Source organism: Sceloporus undulatus, chromosome 8, assembly GCF_019175285.1.
Source record: "Sceloporus undulatus isolate JIND9_A2432 ecotype Alabama chromosome 8, SceUnd_v1.1, whole genome shotgun sequence".
NCBI lineage: Eukaryota > Metazoa > Chordata > Lepidosauria > Squamata > Phrynosomatidae > Sceloporus > Sceloporus undulatus.
The window spans coordinates 30263878-30273968 of NC_056529.1; the positions used below are offsets into that span (position 1 = coordinate 30263878).

Consider the following 10091-nt stretch of genomic DNA (forward strand, 5'->3'; position numbering starts at 1 on the left):
GGGATGTAGCCAGAGTGTCTGGCCACATCTTCTGGACTGGAGAGTGGTATGGATGGGGAAAGGGAGAAAATTTAACTACAGAAGCCACTCCAAGGGGAGGAACTCTTTCCAAGAATCTACCCTGGATACTCCTTCCTTTCCTTCCCAAGAGACAGGACTTCCCCACAGTTTCAAGTCATCCCCCCCAGCATTGCTTCTTCTGCTACCTGTTCTTTCAGCCTGTTGAACGACAGAAAGAAAGAGCAGCACTGCCACTCCAACCTGCCAGCTAAGTTCCAGCAAAGCCCCCAAGGCTTAGGCAGCACCCTAGATGTGAAAGCTCCTTTTTGCTGCTGCTTCTCTCCTGCCACCATATGCTCTAACTCCTTTTCCAGTCAATTTGTCCCAAAATGGCACCACTCCAGGTCACAGAAACAATGCCCAGAGCTGAAGCCTCATAAGAGTTTCTCAATCACCATCATCACAACTAGAGAAAGTTGTGGCTAAAGGAACAAGTTTGGATTGGCAGGTGAAGAGGGAACACCACTACATGAAGCAATCCATGAGGCTGTGCGGTAGTTTTAAGGGACTCTGAAAAGAGAGGTTTCATGCAGCCTTCATTCCCATCATGGTCCTAAAGAAAAATTCCTCTTTTTGTGCATCAGTATTTTAACTGAAGGCCTCCCTGCCACCCCCTTTCTCCTCACCGCCCCATGGATATTTCCACCACCCACGGGGGGGGCAATAACACCCACTTTGGGAGGTATATATAGGTATATCCTCATGCGGTTCTCAGTCTTTACTATGGCAGAAGTGATGATGAAGACCATCTGTAAGATAGACTAGAAACAAAGCTTGGGTGAAGTTAAGAGTTACTTTTAAGAAAGAAAAGAGGAGAAGGGCATGCATAAACCTGCACACATAAAAACCTGGAAAGGGTTGCAATTACAAAAGTTTGAATGTAAGCAGAAAAGGGGATATTTTGTACCTTTCCTGTATCTAAGCCAGAAAATCTTATATACATGGATAAAAAGCCTTACTTCAACTGTCATCCACATTTGCTATTTGACTACCTGTAGAATGTGGGTACTGATTTCCTTTTGCAAAAATAGAGACAGAATTAAAGTCTTACACCTGAAAAGAATATTTTACTTACTTTAATGTCCCGGTGCATGACTCCCATACTGTGGATATAATACACTCCCTCGAGTAGCTCTTGGAAGATTTTTAGTGTCCCCTGATTGTCTATGTGGTGATATGGACCTTTCAAAACACATTAAATATTTGATGTATTTTAACATATAAAACTACACAGAACTTCTGCCTATGCTAACAAATGTATTCTGTTGAAGCCTACATTGTTCCTGTACATGCTTCTAGTCAAAACAGAGACAAAAAGATTTAACTAGAGGCTAATTACTGTATATGAAATGTGAAATATCTAAATTAAAGTGAAAGAAAGAAGCAGATGCATACTAATACGCAGCAAATACGGAAAACTTTCTTTGGCCACCTAGAGCAGGTGAGCAGAAAGTAAATCTAGATTATCTGATAGATCTCTAGGTAATTCCCAATAGGTCAGCAAGGATTTCAGACACACAACTGTTAAACAAGATGACTTTCTCAACCTCTATCCTAAATTATACTCAAAACAGATTACTAGGGTCAACATTCTTAAATAAAGTTGGTGTGTTTTATACCTGGCACTGGTGGATTTCAGGGTTCTAGTACAAGGAAAGTAAATCCCACAAGCCCTTCTAATTAGAGAATAATGATTATTTAGATGTAAATTATACATCAAAGGCAAAAAATAACATTTCAATATTATGGCTACCTTTAAAAAAAGTTTAAAGCTTACTAAAAGCATCTTCTCCTTTAAAGCATCTTTTATTCCTGTCATCAATCCAGTCCCACAAGGATATTTCACACAACTGCATCTGTATGTGAAGCATTAGATGATACTCCATCTGAAAAGAAAGTTATCAATGTTAAGTTTTTTCAACATAGAGCTGTGTCCAATATTTTCTTTCTGCCTGCCAAATACTCATTTTGCTTACAGCCCTGCCCCATATCAACCCTCTTGATGTGCATTGCTGGACAAAACCTTTGGAGCATGTTTTCAGCACCAGAGGAATTAGGGTGGGGATGGAGAGAGGCAACTCAAAATTCAGACCCCATTAGGAGGCATATATTTTAGACATGTTCCTATATATAAAATATATAGCCCAGTAAGCTGCACCATGGCATTTAAGGCTTCTCCGGAGCTCTGGGGTATCCTAACACAGCTGCCATTTGAGCAAATAGAAGTGATGACTAAATGATGAACACTTAGCTGTTACTGCAGTTAAAGATGACAGTGACCAAAAATATTTTTGTTCCCAAATGTAGCAAAGAAGAACACATTTAAAACCTGATGTGTGTTGCTTACCAGAGAGTGATTCAAATATGCTTACATTCTGTGTTTACCTCACACTGCTGCTGCAGAGACACCCTTTTTTGGGAGCACTCTTCATCACTGTAAGACTCTTTGGTACTCATGCTGTTCCTATTCTGGTCGCAATGGGATACAACTGATGGAAGATTTCCATTGTGTCTTGAACAACTTGTAGTGTCATTTAAGCAGCTCTTTTCATCTAATTCGTTTAGCGCATGTGCATTCACTCCATTTCTTTCAGAATTTCTGCCAACAGAGTCTTCAGGGTTAAGATCAGCAAAGATAATGGAACTGCTGTCTTCCATATCCTTGTCAGAACACAGATCTCTGCAAGAAATGTCAGGGTGATACAAAGAACTGTGAGCCAAAGAGAAAACAGCTGCTAAGGCCGTTCCTCAAATACTGATGCCAAAACTTCCACAAGAGTTCACAGAGCACTGTCCTGGAATTCTCTATAATTCCTTCTATTTTTGATATTTCAGTGTGTGTACTATTGCTTATGCAGCCAAAGCAACATGATCCAAGAACAAAGAGGAGAATCAGAAGGCTAAACAATGACAGAAGTACAAAGTCTTTAAAAAACAGTTCCTTAAGGGTTATAAATACTCCTGCTAAAGTCCAATTAGGAATAAGCTCACAAAATTCTCACTGTCTGGAGGAACAATTGAGATGAAGAGAAAGGGTAATATAATGGAATATTATAGAGTAGGGGCTGGCAGGCACAGTGAGTATGAGTGCTCCTTGTTGCAATATGTTTAATGCCCCATCTGTAAAGATTATTGCAGCTCTTGTACTTCTGCTTCAAACAATGTCATAGGAATAAAATACAAAAGGTGAAATAATGGATTTCATTGGGACAGCTAGCTACTAGTTGTCTGAACTATAATTAGTCAAGAAAGTGCTAATTGTCTAAGAAGGTCACTCACATGCTTACATTTGGAGGAAGCAGTCTTTTTCAGTACTTATTATGGTGTATAAAAATCTATTTGCTGCCACTAAAAAAGAGTACATTTCTCTTCAAGAAGAAACCAGACTTTTAAACCGTGTTGCAAACTGTGTGAAATCATGAAACACCTTTTTTGAACAGACTGTTGTTTGTGAATTGCCCTTTCATTGTCAACTAGCTACTAAATTAACTAGCTGTTCAAAGCTTCAACAGATAGAAAATAAAGTCTGCAAGGCATTCTACAAAGAAACGGCTCAGTCAGCACCCGTGTTTAAACTACATATCAAAAGTAAATATGCAATATTAAGTTGTACTTTGGTCCCCTTGAAATCAACTGTTGATTTCAAGGGGACCTAAGAACAACTTAATGCATCTAAACAGGAATCACAAAACATACTACTATATTCATGTGAACTAGCCACCATTTTTAGATGTTTCTCTTTTGGAGGCTGAAGGCTCTGGCAACAAACATAGTTAAGACTCCTTACTCTTGCAATGAAGAAAGTGTGCCTGACCTGAAGGCTCCATATCATGGAATTTCTTCACAGACACCAAAAAGTATGAAATCTCTGCTTCTCTGGCAACATAGTTTAAAGTCGCTATGCATGGAAACATTTGCTATCAGAAGTAGGATTAAATATGAATTTTCTTCAATCTGGTAATCGAGGAAACAGATAAAATACTTATTCTGTTCATTAGTCTACAAAAATATTCCTATGGTAATATAAGACCAATTATCTGATTTTTTAAATGTTCTTTTAAAAAAATTAAAAGAGCTAATTGAATACATATGTGGAATACATACACAGAACTTTCTTGCTCAGAAGACATTTTGAGTGATAGCAAATTCAGGTTTGACTCACCTATAATTGAATGAGAAACAGTACATTTTATAAAATAGACTGACAGAGGCCTTATCATACCTTCCCAAACCTACCCTTACATTTATTTCTTTATCTTCAAAACTTATATCAGGATTAAAAGAAAACCACAGAAAACTGTAATGATAATAAAAGAGAAATTATACCTTACATTTTAGTTATTCAACTTTATGAATGTATAGGCATTTTAAACCTCAATATAGTTAACATTAAAAAGTCATATTCGCCTAACAGTAGATTACCGTCTTATTAAAGCAGCAATTTTAATTAAAAAAACATTCATTCCTCTGTCTTCAACACATATATTTGGGCGGGGCGGGGGGGGGGGGGAGTCAGAAAATAATATAGCTTAATAGACAATTCATACAATAATAAAGTATTATTTTATTTTAACACCTTCTCTATTAATATCGCCAGTTGCGTTCTTTAGGTGCACTGATGGTATTTTCCAACATCTTCCTGTTACGACTCCAAAATCTGTTTTTCTAGATAGACACAGCCATTTATGATCCATTATGGCAGTGCTACTGAAAGTTAAGGGCCCTGAAAAAGTTTCCATGGGAAAAAAGGCAATTGCACTCAATGGACTCAAATATGGTGCTGGTCCTTGGCAGGGCAGAAAAAAGTAATTGCTGATACCCCAAGTTAGAGAACCTGAAAAGCAGTACATTATGATATTATTCCTACAAGAAGGTTGCAAAAGACACCAGGAAGCCATAATGTTCACATGTTATACTCCCCTTTCAGACATGTTGGTTGAACATGCTCCATCCAAGCAGTGTGGTAACCTACAATATTAGGGTGCTGCAGCCCAGCCAAGACTTTCACTTCCCGTAATACCTACAAAAAGACCAAACGGAACGTATTCTATCATATCACTGGACAAACCAGCAACTAAAAACTTTTCACAGCTCAGAAATAGTACCAAAATGAAACTAGAGGTACACCACTCTTAAACTGACATAGATGTAATTTGTGTGGTAAAGGGTTATAGCTCAAGGCAGAAGACATGTATTCTATGCTGATGACCCCAGGTTAAATTTCTGACGTCTCCAGGCAAAAGAACAGATAAGAGGTTTCTGCAGGTGAACAAATAATTTCAGTCACAGCAAGTGACTCTAGGATAGAGGATAAACATTCTAACATAGAATAAAGCAGGTTTAATTCAGCAGTGAAAAAGAGTTCCTCTTAATTTAAAGGATATGAATGGCTGTAGAATATATACATACCTTCATGCAGTCACTTTTGGTAGCCTTCTTAATAAGAATTTTTTTAATCGCATAGAATTGACCATCTAGCTTATTTCTGACCTGAAAATAGATTGTAAACATGCCAATTAAGAGCAAATTTAAATCAAAAACAACCAAATGGCAATCTATATCTACATCCACCTCACATCAATCTTATCCAGTCACAAACCAGCAGAATGATTTCCTGAGCACTAATTGAAGGAAAGGTGAGACAATGTTGGAAGAGAACACAAGGCTAGATTCCAGACAGGTTCAGCACCAATAAAAGTGTTTTGATTTCATCTTCTGCCCCTAAATTACTTAGTGAGACCCCAGTATATCAACACAGCTGCAAACTGGCACAGCTGCGGAGCAACTATGAACATCCAAACCTTCTCCAAAACAAGCAAACATCTTCCCTTTTTAAAGAACAATACTTCTAAAGTAATTTTTTCAGAATGATTTGTTCTCTATGGAATTAGTTCTATACTGTACTCTTTATCCAAACTGTCTCCAGTATTAAGTCAAGCCACTATACAGAGGGAAACACCTTAATAGTAATACCATTTTCATGGGAATATTAAACAAGAATGGTCACAGGAATGAAAAGATCATGTATAGCATTTTTAGTCCAAATAATAATAAAGATCAATAGCCATGAATGCACTATCATAATTTGTTCAAATTGCTCTTTTAAGAGAAAATACTATTAGGTAATATGCACTGCATTTTTTTTTTTTTACACCAAGAAGTAAATTCCCACTAAACTCAAGAAGGCTTAGTCCCAGATGAGAAAGGACAGCATTGTAATCCTACTTGCTTTTCATTATTACAAAGCTGCTGATACAGAGTATTAAAAAATACCTTGTATACTGTTCCATATCCTCCTTTTCCAAGTCTTGAAACCTCATCAAATTCATTAATATAGCGAGAGGTCTGTGCTTCAAAAATAATACTTTCTCTACAATAAAAAACAGACACGTGATCAGTTGAAACAAACATATCTGTGATACAGACAACTCTGCTAGTTATGTTAAACACATGTAGTGGGAGTAAGCCTCACTGAGTGCAATAGATCCCATTTTTAATCAAAATGCTAAACAATACATACAATTGTTAAAGAGTTATAACCTTTTATAGTTTATAACCATTGCAATAGTTATTTGAACTCTTACCTGTTTGTGCAAGAATTGTCATTACCAAACTCCTGTGAAACGAAATGAAACAAACAAACGTCATTTCATGAAACAAATGGCTCAATCCTGTATCTGAATATGATAACTCATACAGTATGTGAAAAAAACTTGCTCTCTCATTTAACAAAACTAAAATGATACCCAAAACAGAGAAATTTAGCAGTCTTCAACTAGATTCATTTTCACTGTATTTATATAGAACTCTTATTAATGATTGGTACTTAACTCTAAGGAGATTCGAATACTTAATAAATGCCCCAGAAATTGTTGGCAGAACTGCAGGGCTCTGGGCAAATGCCTCCTACAAGTGATGGGACTGCCCTCAAAGTACAGATTTCAGGAGGACTTTTTAAATTAATGATCAACAAAATTACCAACCAAACTGTTAAACCTAGTTCTAGAATCAACTCTGTAATCATATCTATAAATCAAACTTCCACATTCCAACAGAAAGAACTAATTACATTTTTGTGCCTAGCAGCAAAACTTGAAATTGCTTTTCAGCGGAAATCCCTACATAACTGTTCAATGAACATGTGAATAATGAGAATTTGGGGCATTGCTTTAATGGAAAAACTAATCTCTTCTATTCATGACAGATCGAATGACTGAACAGCTATAAGCTTTTATAATATCTGTATTGCAGAGTATTGTACTGTAAAAGATTGTTGCCCCCTGATAGTATAAAGATAGTATAACAAGAAACCCCATACCACCGACATAATCCATGTTGGCAATCTGTAGCAGGCTGATATTTAACCTTCTAAGGTAAAAAAGGGACAACAAGGTTCTTAATGTATTACTCTTTTCAATAAAAATATTTTTAAAAGAATGTTTGTGATCCCATAGCTAAGCAAAAGCAGGAAACCTGGTTTGATGTGTATCTGCAAATCACGATTTGTATTAACTGTGGTTTGTCATTCTGGTGTGTTTTCTGAATCATTAGGACTATTGTAACTGGCTGTTTTGTCTCCAGAGGGTTTTGCACCACAGAGATGGGAATGAATTTATGAAGCAGCGTGATGACAGAATGGAGACTGAAAGTAGGCAAGCTGCTGTGAACTATGTTTTCCCTCTTTTATGTTTGAAAACTGAAATTGCAGCTTAGGTTCACAGTTGTAGATAGCATAATTCCCAAGTGAGTATGATGTCCGAATGAACTGCAGTATAATCTGTTCCCACACAAGTGGCATTCTAGTTCTCTAATAACACAGAGGAGGAATATTGATATAACAACCTTACCATACCTCAAGCAAAATAATCTCCAGTATCCTTGGAACTGTACATAAAAGAAAGCCTGGAAAGGTCTGAAATTCTATACCCTATACTTTACTGCTAATAGTATTAAAAAGTACAGGATAAGATAGGTAACCTTACCTCACTGAGTATTTGTTTGTTCGCTGCTTTCATTAATGCAGCAATGGCTCGATTATGCTGCAGCCTCAGACTACTAAATTCTTCACATACAGCAAAATCAGAAAGCAAACGCATCTGAGTAAATGTCTTACATAGCACTGTAGAAACAAGAACAGGAAAAAAACAACATTTTTTCCAGATTACAACAGCTATACTGTAAACATGCGACTGCTATGTGTTCAAAAGCAGTTGAACTGGATTCCTGATGTCTCTTCTTGCCAAAACAGCTCTTTCCCTCATTAGGTTCCAGTTAATTTATCTCCCTTGAAAATGTGTACTCAGGGCATGTGCAAAGATCATCAGTTGTAATTAAAAGAAGCTATTAGTGTTATGGTTGTTAGCACAAGGAGAGATCTCATGACTCTGCCTTATCTTTGCTGTGGGTGTGTTCTTCTGTTGAGTTTGCCATAGATAAATATCAACAACGATTATTTCAAGAGGCCTGCTTTTTACAGCTTGGATCTGAGAGCCTACCCTTTTCCCTCCTGTATGTACAACTGAGAGATCAGTTTTAGAGAATATCTACTAACAGCAAGGAATTTAATATCCAAAGTAGCATGCATGAATTTCTAGAAAATAAGAACTAAGATGAAGACATTTCCTCAATACAGCTGAATGCAGATACAGTGAAGTCTACAACAGATACATGGATAAGTATGAGGAGCCTTCAAGTGCAATCTGAACCATATCTACTTGGAAGTAAGCATTAAATGGAGTACTGTATACTCCCATGAAAGTATGTCCAGGATTGAAGCCTTAATTTGTTTAATATTTTATTATCTAATCCCTTAATAGAATATGGTTGGCTCTCCACATTTGCAGCTTTGACTTTCGCAGTTTTGATTATATGCGGATTTGATTAATATGTACTCTCTAGGAATCCCTAAGTCATGCAGAAAAATTCTGCTGGAAATTGACCATGGACTTGTACTGGAGGATCTAGCAATTACTAGAGATAACATGTCTCTAGGCATTTGTAGGTCCTCCAGCATGATTTTATGGTAAATGTTTAGTAGATGTTGACCATAGAGTTGCACAGGAGAACCTAGAAAAGTGGTTTCTCAGTAGTGGGTTTTTTATTTGTGTTTTTTCTACTTTCACGGGGGTCTTGTGCCCCTAACCCCAGCAAATGTTGAGGATCTACATTTACAGTAAAATTCAGATATATTAATGCATGACATCAGTCTTACACTTTACGCACTGATAAGCATCCCCTTAGTAAGGTCAAGTCAGATTCTTACTAACGTTGAAACAAGCGTCTTGAGCGTGTAGGATTCTGCGCATACACGTGGCAAAGATGTTCCAGCAGAGAAACAAGCAGCAGCTGGTTGGCAAACGATGATGTGATATTCATTATCTTCTGAGAACCATTTGCACCTCGAAGCTCTGTGGGCCAGTCAGAATCTGAAAAGGAACGGGCAGAAGCTCAAGATAATTAATCTAAACAGAAGAAAACTATGTGAAGTTAAATCAACAGCGTCCCATTATTTACTCTCTCCCTTAGTATATTAGTATACATGAGAAGTATACACATAGTATACACAAGAAGATATGAAGGTTGCAGTGGAGGACCTAGAGATTCCTAGAGAGAACATATTAATCAAATCTGTAAATTAGCAAAGCTGCAACTATGGAAGGATGAGTATATATGGATACACACACACACACACACACACGTACTTTAGAAAATATGAACAGACAGACCAAATAAAGCTGCTTCGGGTCACTTTGGAGGTATGCTGTTTAAATGTTGCATGTGTCCTAAGAGGCCGGAAGCTGTGCCAAAGCCATGTTCTAGTCCTAAAGACTGGAGCGCAGCTTTGGCGCATCTTCTGGCCTCTTAAGATGTGTGTGTCATTTAAACAGCATACCTCCAAAGTGACCCAAAGCAACTTTGTTTTGGCCTCTCAGTTAGGGCCCCGATGTCTCACAAAACAACAGCTGCCAGGACTTCTGAGCGAGAGCAGTTAAAAGCAGTCTCAAACTGGATTATTTCTGCAGTGTGTTTTG

At 37.4% G+C, this 10091-nt stretch overlaps 1 protein-coding gene across 1 annotated transcript in view; it reads right to left on the bottom strand.

Moving 5' to 3' along the window:
* EIF2AK1 (eukaryotic translation initiation factor 2 alpha kinase 1) overlaps nt 1-10091 on the bottom strand; it is a 43593-nt gene that overhangs the window by 6496 nt on the left and 27006 nt on the right. Inside the window, exons 2-11 of the mRNA XM_042437524.1 lie at nt 9327-9485; nt 8043-8179; nt 6645-6676; nt 6334-6430; nt 5470-5550; nt 4981-5080; nt 4165-4222; nt 2446-2740; nt 1838-1946; nt 1136-1242 (exon numbers count right to left, since the gene is read on the bottom strand). Of these exons, the coding sequence (XP_042293458.1) occupies nt 1136-1242; nt 1838-1946; nt 2446-2740; nt 4165-4222; nt 4981-5080; nt 5470-5550; nt 6334-6430; nt 6645-6676; nt 8043-8179; nt 9327-9485 (1175 nt within the window). The remainder of the gene's footprint in view (nt 1-1135; nt 1243-1837; nt 1947-2445; nt 2741-4164; nt 4223-4980; nt 5081-5469; nt 5551-6333; nt 6431-6644; nt 6677-8042; nt 8180-9326; nt 9486-10091) is intronic.